The sequence below is a fragment of the Harpia harpyja genome, chromosome 6 (genome assembly GCF_026419915.1).
Source record: "Harpia harpyja isolate bHarHar1 chromosome 6, bHarHar1 primary haplotype, whole genome shotgun sequence".
Taxonomy (NCBI): Eukaryota; Metazoa; Chordata; class Aves; order Accipitriformes; family Accipitridae; genus Harpia; species Harpia harpyja.
In genome coordinates this window covers 2,638,024-2,654,337 of record NC_068945.1, presented here as the reverse complement: position 1 = coordinate 2,654,337, position 16,314 = coordinate 2,638,024, and the positions used below count along the sequence as shown (strand labels likewise).

At 41.5% G+C, this 16,314-nt stretch overlaps 1 protein-coding gene across 4 annotated transcripts in view; it reads left to right on the top strand.

The window, feature by feature from the left end:
- The window catches only part of KIAA0930 (KIAA0930 ortholog), a 71,200-nt gene extending 58,899 nt beyond the window's left edge, over nt 1–12,301 (top strand). For 3 of the 4 annotated variants that reach the window (XM_052789193.1, XM_052789192.1, XM_052789190.1), the window contains 3 exons: nt 1,039–1,201; nt 4,004–4,159; nt 7,367–12,301. In XM_052789193.1, the coding sequence (XP_052645153.1) occupies nt 1,039–1,201; nt 4,004–4,159; nt 7,367–7,407 (360 nt within the window). In that variant the 3' untranslated portion in view covers nt 7,408–12,301. The remainder of the gene's footprint in view (nt 1–1,038; nt 1,202–4,003; nt 4,160–7,366) is intronic. The other variant, XR_008235504.1, reaches the window with a different exon arrangement.
- The last annotated feature ends 4,013 nt before the right edge of the window (nt 12,302–16,314 follow it).

Here is a 16,314-nt window from a genome sequence, read left to right as displayed (position 1 = left end):
TGGCTGTCGTCCTCGCTCACATGTCACCTCCATCCTTATTTGTATGGACGGATATGAGCAATATCAGGTGTCATCTCAGGGAGAGTTATGGGATTGTTAAATTAACTGTGTGTAGAAGGAAGGATGAGAGAAGTTGCTCACCTCCATTAGCAAAGTAGTTATCCCTATTTTTTTTTTTTTTCATTTGAAATGAAACTATTAAAATATCTACTGGTTTTGCTAGTAATAAGCACTGCATTTCAGTTTTTTCTGAAACAGGTATCGTTGACTGTAATTGTGGTTTACTCAAGAGCAACTACTGCTCTGAAGGCAGGGTGTCTTTATAGTTTCATCCCTAACCTGTGTTTCACCACAGACAATTATATCCTTGCATTTGTCATCACTTACACAAACCAAATCATCAGGGGCATCTCAACTTGTTTTTCTCCATCCTATATTGAAATGTGACATACATATAATTGTATGTTGATGTCACTTTTGCGTCAGCATCGTGGACTAAGTAATTGCCTTGTGACCCTGCTTCACATAGGCACTGTGACCTTTCACAGTGATCCCATGTGGCATCCTTCTAAGCAGGGAAACTACTACCTTGTGTTTGCCAAAGAAATGAAGATGCACAATTTTAGTGTGTCCAATACAATACATTCTTAGCCTATTAAGTCTTTCTGAATTTCAACATGCAAAAATAAGATTGACATTCTTGGTGCTGAAATTAATAATTTTTTTTCCTTTATGCCTATAAATCCTTGTTAAAAGTGATCAGCTGAGGAGAGATGTTTTTCATTATTGACGTAACAGTTGAGGGTGATGATATATCAAAATATTCTCGTCTTGGTGAGCATCTTGAAGCTGAGATGACTGTTCAGTTGACATTCTCTGGCCACTCTGATAAAACTTACAGCTAGACACCAGTCATGATTCTGATTTTTATGCATGTGACTGCCTCGTGACACATATTCAAGACTGATTATTTCTTACTAGAAGCATAGAGCTTTTAAAACAAAACTTTCTCTAGCATTTCTTCTGTTTCCCTTTCAGGTCACTTCTTTCAGCACACCACCAACCCCAGAACGCAACAATCGCCCATCCTTTTTCTCCCCATCCCTCAAGAGAAAAGTGCCCCGAAATCGAATTGCTGAGATGAAAAAATCCCACTCAGCAAATGACAGCGAGGAGTTCTTCAGAGATGATGATGGCGGAGGTGAGAGAAGCAATATCAGCTAAACAGACTTGTCTGGAGAGGGCACAGAGCTATGGAAAGGGATCCCAATGCCATTTTTTCCAAAACATCTGCAGTGTGAAAAACCTAGCTCCACAAAGTCCAACCCAGTGCTGCTCTGAAAATGGGGTTATTCACAGGCTTAGCATCTTTTTGAAGGCTGGAGACCAACAATTCCTGCATATATTTAAAACTTACCTCCCCCTTTTATATAGACTCATTTGAGAGAAACTTGAGCAGGAAAGATCCTCCCCCTTACCCAGATACCACACTCTCAGGTGACACTCGTCCAGATATCACAGTATAGTGGCGTAGAGCATGCTCTCATGGACAAGTTCTCCAAATTCCCTGATTTGATCCAGAGTTGGTTAAAGTTGGTGAAAAGGCATTTACTTCAACTGGCTTTGGATCAGTTCTGAACTCTTTAAAAAGAAAACCTATTGAATTTGTTTATATAGCGCTTTAACGCCTTGTGGAACTCTTCCTTTGAATTCTAGTTACTCAGTATGAAACAACCAACAAGATAAAAAATAGACTCTGATTCAGGATATAATGTATAAATCTAATCATATTGCAGTTTTGTTAGGTGGGAAACTCACAAATGTCGAAGTCTAAACTGCTTTTCAAATGTTTAAAAACAATTCAGTAGAAAGCCAAAAAAATTTATCTGTTGGCATGCTAACAGAGAAACACAAAGGTAATTTCCAGATCACAAGTTCTGTTTGTAGTAGCAAAGGTATTACCCGTCAGTGGTACTGGACTGGCTTAGCTAAGAAAGAATTGCACATTAAAAAGAAGCTTAAGTGATAATGTTTAATTCAAATTCTGTGCAACTTAAACTGGTTATAACTAATTCAGGGTTCTGTCAATAGAAGCCTTTCCTCATCTCTTTTTCCTTAATTTGCCTGGTCAAAATGTCTGTTATTTCAAATGAGACGTGTTTTTAGCATGCTTTACTAAGCAAAGGGTAGGGCTTGGGTCAATTACTACGGTGTGGGGAGGAGGGCAGCTTTCCCAGATGGAGTCCTGCTTTTGATACCTCTCTCCTGGAGGTTGCACAAGATAGAATGGAGTTCGAGGCCCTCGTGGGTGGTGGTAGTGTCTGCTCAGTATTGTTTTGCAGGCTTTGATCCTAGCGTACTTAATGGTGAACATTCCTATTATTTTCATTTTCTTTTCCTTTGAATATATTTACGGAAGTAGACAAATTCCAGGTTTTCCAGATATTTTATATCATGCATATAAAATACCAAGAAGTGTGGTTTCACTTAGTTATAAATGTTTTGACCTTATTGTTCCTGGTCCTAAAAATAAACAGGAATATTTTAACAGCTTATGCTAGGAAGTCTAATTTATTCAGAGATGAGATTTCTACAAGGAGAAGTAACTAAATGAGATTTCTTTACAAATTTCAGAAACCTGCGTGTCCTACCAGTGTTTGCTCAGGAGCTGCGGTGGTGAAATTCTTGTTTCAGAGTGGGAAAGCTGACTTCAGTTCACCCAGTGATGGGGTTTTGTAGAAGCAGAGATATTCTGGGGCATCTTGGCCTCATGGGTGGAGGATAACTTGCTTGTCTAAAGATCAGCCAGTGTCCTTGGTCTGGCCAGTGCTGCCGCAGATGCAGACAGACCTGTTGTGGCCCGTGAGGGCCCACTTCACTTTCTTTTGCTGTGTGCAAGCATGACACAGCAGAATTGTACTTATTCCAGCTACTAGAGTCAAACCCTTCTGACCTGATGACCACAGTGCTCTTGGCATAGCGGTAATGCGTGGGGAGAGGGAATAGGCTGCTTAGCTATACACATTTATAGGGAAGGAGGGAAAACAAGATACAGATTTTTTTTTTTTTTTTTTCTCCCATATTGTTATGCATCTTTCTAGAGTAGCTGCCACTATGTATTTTTCCTTTGCTAGGACCTCTTTGTTTGGATCAGGATGCACTTTTAAACAAATGAGTCCCAGAGCTTGAATCACCCTGGTCCAGAATTATTATGTTCACTTCAACATCTGCTTTTAGCACTGGGGGACAGGGCTGAGTTTTACAGGGGAATGGAGGGAAAGTTTAGAAACACTCAAAAAATACAGTGTATGCATTCCTGGCTGTGGGAGACATCTGCAGCTATAAAAAACTCCTCTAGCTTACAGTGGACTCAGTATCCTTTTGTTTTAAAAGTTATTTGTGGACCTCTAAACTAATTATGAGAAGAATGGCACTGCTGAAGGGTCCAGATTTGGCTGGGGAAATGCATGGAGACGTGCAGTAAACTGGCTTATTAATGCTGACTCTACCCCTGTCTGGTAGATGTCAATTTTCTTCATAAGAAACAATTTTTCTTCTGTTACACTTGTGAATTTCTGCATGAGTGACTACTTAATTTTAGGGATATTTTATTATTTTGTATATGAGGGAAGACTGGGTTAGGATTCTGCTTGTGCACTGTGGTAGCAAAGGCTTCATTCCCTCTCCTGGCTGCTCTATTAGCAGGTGATTGTTTACTACTGCTGCCAGCTGTTGGTATTATTCATTATCTTCACTGTAAGTGGTGAATTCTGTGCTAGGCAAGATCTGACTGATTTAAAAAATATAAAAATATGTCGTGGTTTAACCCCAGCCAGCAACTAAGCACCACGCAGCCACTCTCTCACTCTAATAATAGTGTCCTGCATGTGACTTATCTCTAGACAACGAATAGTAGGCTTTCCTTTTTTTTGCCTTTCAGAAGTCTTCCAATAAAATGCAGAAAGTACAATCACTTTAAGCTTGCTATCTTCTACCTTTACAGATCTGCACAATGCAACAAATCTGAGGTCGCGGTCTTTGTCTGGAACAGGACGGTCTCTGGTGGGCTCATGGCTGAAGCTGAACAGAACAGATGAAAACTTTCTACTCTATGCACACTTAACTTACATCACTTTGCCATTGCATCGAATTTTAACAGGTGAATTTTAACATGTGTTCTGCATAAACAGAGAGTCCTTTGATTCCAAGACAGCCTTCTGTGTTGTGGGATTTTGCTGTTAAGATAGAGGAACAAGTATTTCTCTGTAAGGGAAATACTATAGCAGCAAATCTGTGCAAACAAGTGGAATGGGGTCGACCTGTTCTCTAGCTTTGGGTGGGTTTTGCTTGGTGACAATTCAAACAAGTTTGTAGATTGTTGTAACAAACTTCCAGAGGAGCAGTAGTTGCTTTAATACTGGAATTCAAACTTCATCCATCTCATTAGTGCAAGGCAACTCATTGTGAGCCCATCCACTGACAGCAATAGTTGTAGCAGAGACCTGTGACTGAGAGAGTTGCAGAAAGGCAGCTCTGGAATTTGGAGTGACCTCCTTTGCCAATTTTGACTCTTAGATTTAGTTTCCATGTAAGTTGATTGGACTGATCGAAGTGCCCACACTAATGCCCATAAATCTGTCAGGTGTCCAATGTCTTCAGCTAGACATAATGATGTTTGTGTGTTCTACCATGAATAATCAGAGTCCCCTGTGTTGTTGGTCTAAGTATGCCAATTACTACATTGATGACAGCCAACTTTGTTCAGCTGGGCTAGGATAGCACAGTAAGTTGGGGTTTACAGTCTGCAGGCAGTACTGAAGTTTTGATTTTCATCCAGATAACTCTTGTCTGCCTACAAATACAGGTGGACTAGAGAAAACAACTGATCTGTTTGAACTGTACCCATCAGCAAGCCTGCTAGCCTTTCAGGGATACAGCTTGTAGTGTGAGGGTGCTCATGGGACTCTTGAGATTCAAGTCTAAAAACTGAGAAAGCAGCAATGGTTAAGGATTCTCTCCTCTGTCCGAATGCAGTGGCGGTTTCTTTCATATAGACTTTACTAGTGTTGCTATCCATTCTCTTCATCCTTCCGAAGTGAAGCCCTGAAATACCTTCTCATTGACCATTGTGGGCAGAAAGAAAGTTTGATCCAGCTGTACAGCAGTATCTTAGGCAGAACTATTGCTCAACTCCAAAATCTAGACCAGAATGAAGTTATGATTCCAGAGCAATGTAAAGTCCTGTCTCTAACCTTGGAAGATCCTTATAACTGTTACTTCCTCTAAGAACTTAATCTTTTTCCTTCTCTTCCCATCCAGCAGATGGGATGACTTCTGAATAGGTTTGTCTGGATTGTGGGCTTTTGATCAGTGCCTGCTTTTTCTTGTCTGGGTCTAAAAAGGGAACACACCTGAAAACAAAACTGATCTATTACACTGGTTATTTCCAGACTGTTCCTGAAAGGTAGCTAAAAGGAAAGGAGTTAGGAAATCTGTTGTTAAACAGGTTAATTTGCTGCTAAAAGAGATGAGAAGATGGTTTGGGGTATTAATGTCATTGGTTGTATTATGCTAGTGTAATAGTAATAGCTGCAGTCTTGTCCTCGTTTGCAGGCTGAGATGTCAGAGCCTCTTGCAAAAGTAGACTGGCTCTTACTCTACACAGAAGGAAATTGTAGCTGATAAGGTAGAAGTGGAAATTACACTTAGCAAAGAGGTGTTTCTGCATTTGCCCTTTCACTGTACGTAGGGATTTATTTTGATTTAGAATTGCAGATTCCAGTAAAAATTGATCCTCTGTAATTAAGGGCTGATTTTAAACACTGTTTCAGCAATATACATTATTACTCCTTATGATAATTGTGTTGATAATCTTACAGCTAGTTAGCTGGAGTTATCGAGCTTGCTCACTCACTCTCTCGCCGCAGGCATTTTGGAGTTCACAGAAGATGTATTGTTCCTGCTGGCATTTAATACTTGCTCAAGTGGGTGGCATAAATGCCTCCATGCTCAAATATTTGCTTTGAGCTCGAACATCCTTTCTGAGACGTAATTTGTTTAACATAAGGTTGCAGGAGTCGGTATATATATTGAGATGCACAGAAATAGGACATAAAATGTCTGGGCTGTTAGGCAGAATTTTAATCTGCAGTTTTTCCGCTACCTGCATTTGCTTTAGCTTGACACGTCGGGTGGAGCCCGTTGCCAGTGCCATTTTGTAATTAATGCATTGCGCCAGTGGCAGCTTTCCAGCAACCGGGAGCATTACACGTGGGGCAGGGTGAAGCGGGAAAGATACTCATCTCCCTTGAGTAGTTTAGGAAGCCTCTACTAAGAAATTAAAATCCCAGTCATAGTGATCAAAATACATTTTTAAAACGTCTGGAGTTTATACACATTGGTAAGACTTCCTTTGCTCTAAGCCTTCTCTCCACGCTAGGTAATCCCAGTTCTCTCGGCCTCTCCTCGTATGTCAGAGGCTCCAATCCCTTAATCATCTTTGTGGCTGTTCACTGGACCCACTCCACTGTGTTTCATCCTTTACAAGTGTGGCTAGAGCCCTCTGGAGCTGTGGATCAATTTTTACTCACGTCATCCTCTTTGTGCAGCTGTGTGTGATCGGCCTCTTAATTAAGTGTGTGCTCCCATTTCCCATGTTCTTTATTCTCTGTGTAGCCTTGAAAAGGACATAGTAGCCCAGTTTCCAGATATTTCTGTGTACTGCCGTGCCAGTGTGCTGGTTTTACTGTCCACATTTGGAAAGATGCCCATGATTATGACAGATATTTTACAGGTTCATATTCTGTCATATTTGGACAATATGGAGCTGAGGAGCCAACAAAAGGAGTGGGTTTTGTGGCAGCTTTCTGAGTGCAGAAGTGTAGGCTTTGGGCTGGAGAATGGATGAAACAGCTGAATTATTTGTACCCACATGTTCAGAGCCAAAAGTCTCCTTAAGGGTCTTGGTGACGGTGCATTTCTCCCTTCAGGAAAGGGAGAACCCTTGGCATCTCCTGTAATGGCACTTCCATTTGTTTCTCTGGAAGGTTACGCCACTCTGTGTCTGAGACATGTTGCTTCATCCCGCTATAAATGATCCTTAGTAGATCAGCTGTCATCTCTACGTGATGGGATATATTTGTGGCTTACCATCTCTCAAGTAGGGTGCAGCTGGGGAGGAATTAAATTGGACTTCAACAGGCAAAGTCGCATACTCATTGTGTTTTAAATTCCTTTAGTGGCGTAACGCATGGACTGTGCTGCAGTCCACAATCGCATCTCCAGGTCTTTATTCTTTCTGGTACTGTGGCTACTTTGGGGAGCCTCCTAAGTTTGCTGTATCTCTTTGTTTCTCTCCCTTGCCCAGATATCCTGGAAGTGCGGCAGAAACCAATTCTGATGACATAGCAGAGAGCGGGCACTGCCTTGGAGCCTTGTTGCCAAGTGCCTAACCACAGCGGTTTTCTGTGCTAACACTACCATCTAGTGTCAGGAACATAAACCTCCGCAGGAAAAAGGGAAGTCCAAGAATACCAGCCGATCAAAAGTGCCTCTTTCTTCCTTCCTCTGCTGTCATACACCGTATGCCCACTTGCAGTACATCGCTTGAGTGTTTCTGACTGGAAGAGGACTTTCAGCAAGATAAAACGACAAGGGGCTGTGTTTAAAACGAGTCAACTCTTTATGGACAGTTTGTTACTGTGTTTACTTTATAACTAAGAAACCAACAATATGTACAGAATGTGTTAAACTTTATATTCTTTGAGAGAAACAACCTGAGAATTTCGTAATGATGTACTAATGAACGTCGTTCCATAGACTCTTGCCCATACGCTCTCTGTGTCGGTTTGGCTTAATGTGTATGTGAGTGTGTGTGCGTGTGGGGGGGGATTGAAGGGACGAGAGAATAATTTCCTACTGAGGGAGGAAAAGGAAAAAGATGCTACAAAGATACGTCGCCATTTTGGTATGTGCAGCAGGTCAGGTCAGAGCTTGAGAGAGGCTGAAGATGTTCCCGTTTGTTCGTGTGTCACTGTTAGGACAGGTGAACTCTGCTGACAGATTTCCATATCTACCAAAGAACAGCAACATTTTCATCCTCAAGAACTGGCTAAGAAAATGAGCCAGTGAAAAGAAGGCTAAAATGTGCTGCTATAGTAAAGCCGAGGTTCATATCCAGTACTAATGCTGCTTATCTGTTAGCTGAGTCGATAGAAGTTTGAGTCGCAAGTGGAAAAATGGGAGGCCATAATCAGACTCGAAAACCTAAAAACCTTACCGATAACCAACATCCTCCTGCATGCACTGGACTTCGGAGTACGTAGAGTCGTACTTGCGGTAGCGTTTGTAGCCAAGGAGGGCGTGAGAGCTGATTAATGGTTGGGCAGCTTGCCCGGATTCTTCATCTCCTGGTGGTGTTTCGCTGTACTGTTACATGCCGAAGCACGGAGAGTTTTCTTGAAAGACAAAAGATTGAAATGTAATTCTGCTCTGAAAAGTGACTAAAAATTGCGTAGTGGGAGGTCTGAAATGGTGTGTCAGGAGCTCTCAGGAAAAAAGCCTCATGTTTACAGGTAAAATGCAGCTTTCTCTAAACAGCAAAACTCTGCTGTCCTTGACATTTGAAAGTTAAATGATTGAATACTGAGACTACTGCAGCCTGGTTCACTGTTTTGATATGGGAGCCAGCAATACTTCCATTTATTTACGACTGCATAACTGGCACAGCAATGGGTGGGGTAGCGTGTCGCTTAGAGCGTGTGAGACTCCAATACACGCACAGAGGCAGAGCGAAGATGCCATTTTTGTCACTTTTCAGACTCTGAGCACCTAAACTTAATGCTGTTGCCACAGTTACCAAATGGCTTGTGCTCTGAGCCTGGACCTTTGTCTCCCTCGTAGCCAGCCTTTCCCCGAAGTGCTTTGTTGTTGTTCTTTCAATAGCATCTGATGACTTCACCTCTCAAATAGGACTTTCTGCTTTTTTTCCTCAGGCCAGGTTCCATGGGAATAGCTCCACTTCAGCGTAAAGATAGACTAACTTTATCATTCAGCCCAACACGGTGAATCCAGCATGGTAAGGAGGTCTTTTTTCATTTGAGGCTAGGCCTGGAAGCAATCACCTTAGCGCAGAGCGATGGCATTTCTAACACGGGCAGCATGAGTGCATGGCCGAGGACGGCTGACCAGTTTTTAATTCGCTTCAAATGCGTTGCAAGAGCGTTAAAAAAAGGTTCGCTTCGTCATTACCAGCACAGCCGCTTTTCACGTTGCAGCCTTTGAACTTTGCTCCGTGGGTTGTGTACGTGAGGGCGTTCACACGGTCTGACCTGAGGCGTGTAACTCGGGTGCCTAGGCTTTCGTCCTGAGCCGGGGGGGAGGTGGAGTCCTAAATCAGCCGCTGAAGTGCCCTCTCGAGGAACTTGCTAGGCAGCCTCGGTGCTTACCTGAGATCCCTAGGTAGTGTGCTTAATGTCAGTCGGTACAAATATTCCCCCTATGCCCATGCCGAGAATTAAACCAGTCTTCAGCTGGGAGACCAGTCCTACTCTGAAGCCTCTCAAGATGCTCCTTATTCTGCGCTTTCATACTGCTAAGCTGGGCAAATCAGTGCTCAGTTTTCCTTTAAATATTCATTGGGGAGGGAAGGGAGAGAGAGGGTTAGTATTTGTACTACTAGTGACAATTGATATCTTTCAGTCAAACAGCCAGAGGAATAACACGCGAGAAAAGGAAATACGTCCAGATTGGAACCTGAGTGATAGGTGCCAGAATACTTCTCAGTCAACAGTAATTTGTAATGCTTTCTTGGTATCATGTATTACATCTAGGTAGCTTAATTTCATGTGATCTGGAAGACTGAGCAAGTCTTGCTGCGTAAGATTTCAGAGCAAATGAAGAATGATTCTAAACTAGTACATTAGTATGAAGGCAACATTTCAGAAAGTACAGTTCAGATCCCACGTCTGTTATGCAGGAGGTATCCTCTGCTTTGTTACATGTAGGTGGGTGGACTTTGTCTAGTTTTTGAAGGGCTGCAATATAAATGTCCTAAAAAAAGTCAATTTATTTCTTGTATCTTGCTAGTGGATATGCTATAGGTACGTGGAAGACTCACCTCTTTTTATTAGAGAAGGGCTACAGGTATGCCCAGATGGACATCCACAGAAAAAAAAGGTCAAAAAGTCTACTGAATGTCAATAGTGCTTTTCAGAAACAAGTAGATGTGCCAGATTCTCAATTATTCCTTCTCTAAACAGCTGACTTAGGCTTCTTATGTACAGCCCCTGGTTCCCACTTTCTGTTATCAAGTGGGGGAAAACAAATTCAACGTTTTGTTCTGCTTTTAAACAAACCCTGAAAATTATAATTTATTGTCCTTGTATAGATAGATTGACAGGGAAGATGATTGGAGTTTTGTTTGGGTCAAGATGGCACAGCTGGCCCTTAGCATGCTATTGCACTATACCAAAAAAGAAAAGGGAATGTTAATAGGAACCTCTCACCCTTTTAATTTGGAGGGGTTTTTAATTCTGTAGCTCCTAAGCGGTAAACCATTCTGAGCCTCTGTTGGCCGTTGTAAATAATTGCTGAGGAATGAACTGGCGTGTTCTGCATGCCATAAAGGCTGTATGGCTGTCTGTCTTAACCGTTGGAGCACAGTGGTTTTCATTAGTTATGTTGATGCTTGAGAATGCAGCACAGTTAACAAATTCGGGAAGCTTTGCAGAACAGCTTTATTTACAGAATCCCACCATACCTCATTACTCAGTTAATTTCTTCGATCCTTCTGCCCATTCACTCCATCTGGAGATTGAGGGTTACTACTTGAGCTCTCCATAGATGATGTATATTGCTAGATGTCAAATGCAAGGATGTAAATCTTCTCACCCTTAACAGGTTTTTCACTGCTATCAATTTAACAAGCAAAAAGCCTTTGTTTGTTAAAGAAAACTCTTAAATCAATTATTTTGTATTAGCAGATTATTGCTCTGCTTTAGAGACCACCACGTTTGTGAAATTGTGTTCTCGTATTGCCAGCCAGCACAGGGTGGGTTCCAAGTCTCCTTTTAAAAGAAACCGCCATTTTTAGAAACGCCACAAATCTTTCAGCTGTCTTGGCTAATCCAGTTCGTGTGGGTTCATGTTCCTTCTCTCTGTTCTCCTGGTCTTCATTGTTTACAAGGCTTGAGCATGTTGGGCTCTGGATCACTGTTACTCATATTTCCATTTGTGGGCACGCTGTGCTTTCCAGAAAAGAGAATTGAATGCACAGGTACTTTTCACAGTATAATGGTTTTCCCAAAGTGTGTTCTTACACCAAGTTTTAATTTAGATAGTTAAGTCCTTGGCCCTGCAGACAGGTTTCTTCCAGCAGACCCTTGCACCGAATCCCATCTGGTCACTGAAGTTCTATATGGATGTGGAGTCCACACTTTTAGACTATTGACCTGCTTCTTGCCAATCATTAATTTTTCCCTTTCCAGATGATTGCTTGTCCTGTATTTTGTAGTCTGAAGCTTCCCCTTATTAAAGATAGTATAAGATAAAATCTTCAGAAGTGCCTAAGCCCTGTTATCCAGTGGGGTTTAAGAACAAATTTTTATTTAGGAAATAGAATTTAAGACTGCTTTATTCATCTGTGTTGTGTGTAGCAGCGTCAAGAAATGACAAGTTTATAGTTCTTGGAAGAACTGGCCGTCTCCTACGGACTCACCCTTTGTGTTTGAAAGACTCTCATGGTCTCCAAAGGTCATGGCTGAAAGCTCTGGAAAATTGATTTCTTGTGATCACAGCAGTCAGATATCTGCGAATGCCTTATCTTGTTTTGTGAGGTATGACTGAAAGTGTGTGGCGCTGGTGTGTAGAAATCCTGTGTCAAAAATAGGTGCGGTAGAATCCAGGTAAAGGCATTGTGAAATAAGTAGCTTTTACACCAAACCTTAAACAAAAGAGTATTTTACACCAGAATGTAGCTGTTTGGATGCTTGGTCAAGATAATACAAGGCTGCAAGCACGTTACAACGTTGAACGTTCTCTGTGTAAATATATAAATATTCTCAGCCTAATTTATCAGACTAACACATGTTGCATGGTTTGGGGGTTTTTTTTGCCTCATTGATCATCAGTGTTGATTAAAAGGTGATAGGTTGAAAATCATGCTGGCACTGTCCTGAGCCCTTTGAACAAAAAGCAAGGAGAACCTTTGTGCACCAAAAATGGAGTTGACTTTGGATATGGCAGCAGCAAAGAAAGTGTTGGACCCTGCAGCCAATAAACAGACCTCTTAAACGACCGTGAATTCTGTTAATAGTGTTTTCTCTCTACTGTGCCTAGTGGTGTTTGAGTTCGAATGTATTCCTTACTGGTGGCAAGCATAAATGGTGGAATAACGCTCTGTGGCACTCAGTGTTGTACGCATTGCCAAATAGACACTCGTGAGGCAAAGCGGCCTCTTTAACTCTTCGTTCTTATTCCACTGTGAGTGAAGCCCAACTTCTGACTCTGCTTGCTGAATCTTTCCGTGATCAGCCTCTGACAACTTGACATTGTGTAAGGGGGAAGAAGGTAAAAGTCAATGTACTCCTGAACTTGTTTAAAAAAAGCTTTTTGTTTTTTCCTTTAGATGGTAGCATTAAAAAAAACCAAACCCCAAACAGCCTTTCTAAACTGATCTGTGTTTTGTTTTAAACTTAATTATGTAGTCATTAACATTTAGGTTTGTGCAGTGTGTAACACTGAGAGACTGATGGCTGTAATGATTTCTTCCTGATAATTCAGGAAGAACTTCAATATGGGTTTGTGCAATGTTGTAAAAATGAGATTGCCCTTTAGGTCTAAACTGCTTACTCTGCCTTAAATTGTGTGTACTGATACTGAATCTCTTTTGGTTTAAAGACCTGCAAGGCACAGCATCCTCCCTCTCCACCTGATTTTTGTGACTAACCTTTCACAGTAGGCTTCTTCAGGGGATTTTTCTATCTAAATTAGTTAAACACTCGTCAAACAAATGTTACCAACTATAGGTACCAGTTGACATGTTGATGATTCCATTTCAAAGAATCCCAGACCAGGACTGGTTTACTAACCCCAGGTGTGGTGTAACAACATCTATGCTAAGCCATGCATGATTGTTTGGAGATGTGTGGTATGTTAGGCAAAATTAAAACCTAGAGCTTAGGAAGGAGAGCAGGGTGTTTTAGTTCTTTATATGGATATTTGAGCAGATTGTTGGCAGTGTTCTGTGTGTGCACATGCAACTGGACAGGCATCTTCATTGGGTGGGAAATACTAAAGTATGGCTTAGAAACAAACAGTGTGATTTTCCTTGAATGCTTTAAATTGAAAGCTTTTGAAAGCAGCCATGGTGGAGAAAGCATTATTTAAAACACTACAAAAGGCAAAGAGCAGCAGAAGCTTACAAATCATAGTAATAAACCTCACCTGTTTAGTTAGTCTTTCAAGAGTTAGTGACAGGAAAAGGTGTGCTTGGTTTGGTTTTGGTTTTCAATCCAAATGCTGGGGGGATAGAAGTCTGGCACATACGTTTTTGAAAAGCTTTCACAACTTTAACGAATTAATTTCTTTCATATGCTAGAAGAAAAATATTGTTTTAACAGTGTGGCAGTGTATCTCGTTCAATAGAGTGCCTGTTTTGGGGAGCCAGGTTAACTCATGTCCTTTTGTCCTGTGGCGTTATGTGTCTTGCCTGTCCTCAGCTGGAGAGATGCTCCCAAGAAATACCGTAATGTTGCTTGGCACACAAGCTTATCATCAAGGTCTGATTTTACAAAGTAAAATCACACTTTGGAGATTGGAGAAAAAATATGCATCTTTGCTAGCAAGTAGTTACTTGTGTACTCCTGTCAGAAATGTCGTTCCTGAAACTTGTAATTAAAAGTTTTATGAAAGCAAGGGAGTGAAATGCAGGAAGACTGTGGGTCTGATTTTTCCATTAACAGTGTAGATGAGAATCTGGGAGGAGCAGATGCTACTCAGTAAAGATATTAAAATACGTCAAGGAAAATATGAGTTAATTCAAGTTCTGTCCCCAGCTTGGTTCCTCACAGGGGTAAGGATGGGATCTGGTGATCTCATCGTGGGAAATAAGTCATTTATGATTTGTTAAGCCAGAACACTCTTCCCCAAGTCAAGCTAGTTGGCTTTTTCCAGTAGGGTTAATCTTGGCTGAGATGGTGGTATGAAAACCAAGGCAGATGATCCATTTGCTTGTTCAGACAAGATGGAAGTGCTTGTGGGCACAAATGGGATTTACTTAAGTGTGAGGAGTGTGGACATCTTCCCTCTACTGCACTTCCACTGCAGAAGATAAAATTGGCCAGCCACATAGCTGTCATTGACCTGCATGCAATGTATACCCTATGGCACCTACCCAAAAAGAATGATCTTTCGGGAACATCCTTGTCGGAGTGTAGGATGAATGTGAGGGGTGGGAGAGGGTGAGGAGGCATCCTATTAAGGGAAGCAGGCTGGGGCGGCTGCTGCCTGCAGAGGTGTGAGCATGCTGCTGAAGATGCTGCTGCTGTTACACGGATGGACTTTAGACAGTAATGTAAATTTGTGAATAAGTAGGCAAGTAGTTAACTTGCATGGTCCTGAATTCACTTCAAAGAAATCGGTTAAGGGAAGATGGGAATAAACAGTTTTAAAACCCTATTGAAATGAATGGAGCTGGCTGATAATTGTTGAAAAGACCAAGTCACCCTGCACAGATCAGTGGAGACCACCTACATTTAAAAAACCCTTTGTCTCAAAGTGTTAGTTCCAGCTGCTTTAATGTTTTCCCTGTTACCTATTTAGGCCAACGTTCAGTTGATTCTGGTGATTCATAACTTAGTATTTCACAATATGTGATTACTCAACCCATGCTCTTCCGCCTCCCATCTCGCCCCGAGACAAAAGGCTGTTCATGGTTCTGCTTTTCCTGCTGGAGCAATATTGCTGGGGAAATCCAGCAAAAGCAGTTCACTAGTCTACGGACTCTTCAAAGTCTCAGACTCAACCTTTAATTCAGATGCAACCAGCGTCTTCATCAAAAACCTATGTCACTTAGAAATAGAGAATGCCTTAAGCCTGCACCAAGTCTAGAGGCATTCCTTTGCTCCCGAAAGACAAGGGTGTTGGCAGAACCCACTCTTCTGTCCCTGCTCATCACTGCAAGTGTCAGACTAGGTTTTGCTCTGAAAATGGGAGCGATAGATGTAGCATCAAGAAGCAAGAAGAGTCATTCTTCAAGCTTCCTTCACAGCAACAATTCTGAATTATGTGCTTCCTGGTAAGTACCTCCACAGTTAACCTGCCCAGCATGAAAGGATATCAGCACAGGTGATTGTTCACAGTAGTCATTTCTGACTTCATTGTAAAGGTAGGGAAACACTTCTTTCATAAACTGCCAAAGTAATTAAATTTGGTATATGATCTACCGTTTTCTCTTCAGTGTTAGGAATTTGCTTTTTACAATGGAGAAACCATCTGCAAGTTTTCCCTGGAGCTGCAGTCAACAGCATTACCGTTTGTGGGTAAGAAGAATGCCCCGAGCGCCCACCAGTTCAGGTAGGGCTCCAAAACTAGCATTGACCAACACACAAAAAATTTTGTACTGTATTATGTCATCTATGATATAAGGTAGTAAGCCACAGTCAGAGACTTTTTATTTAGTGGTACTGCCTGAGCAGGCAAATTCTATTTATATCTTTGAAGCCTCTGCAGACTTCCAGAGGTGATCCATTTCTGCGCTACCTCTTGGTAAAGGTTATGATGTTCCTAATGGTAATGCCCACTAAACTGATGATTAGGAATATTTATTGTACTACTTATTCAGGATGCTCAGATGCAAATAAAAATTTCTAAAGGAGTATGATGCCTTAGGAAAATGAGCAGCATACTACCGTAACAGAAACTTGGATATGTATATTGATGACTACTTCAAACAATGTAAATTCTTTTTCTACCTCTTTACTCCTCTTGTGCAGCCTTTGGTTTTTGTGTGCCGCTCCTCCTGTATGTCATGCAGGTCGGTCAGTGACGGGTGCTCACACAGTCACATACTGTAACTTGTGCAGTAGTGCAGAGGTTTGTAATCCAGCTGTCGTCTACAGAATATCCAAAGACGTTTGTTGCTCTTCTCCACCTAAACTTTAGTTGTCTTATTTGTCTTATGACCTTTCTACAAAGCAAACATTTTACCAAAGCAAGCTCTTTACCAAATGTTGAGTCTGAACTCATTCACAGCTTCAAATGTCGTGTCATATGTAAGGCTGTGTTAGTCAAAATTACTTGGCTGGCTGTTACTCT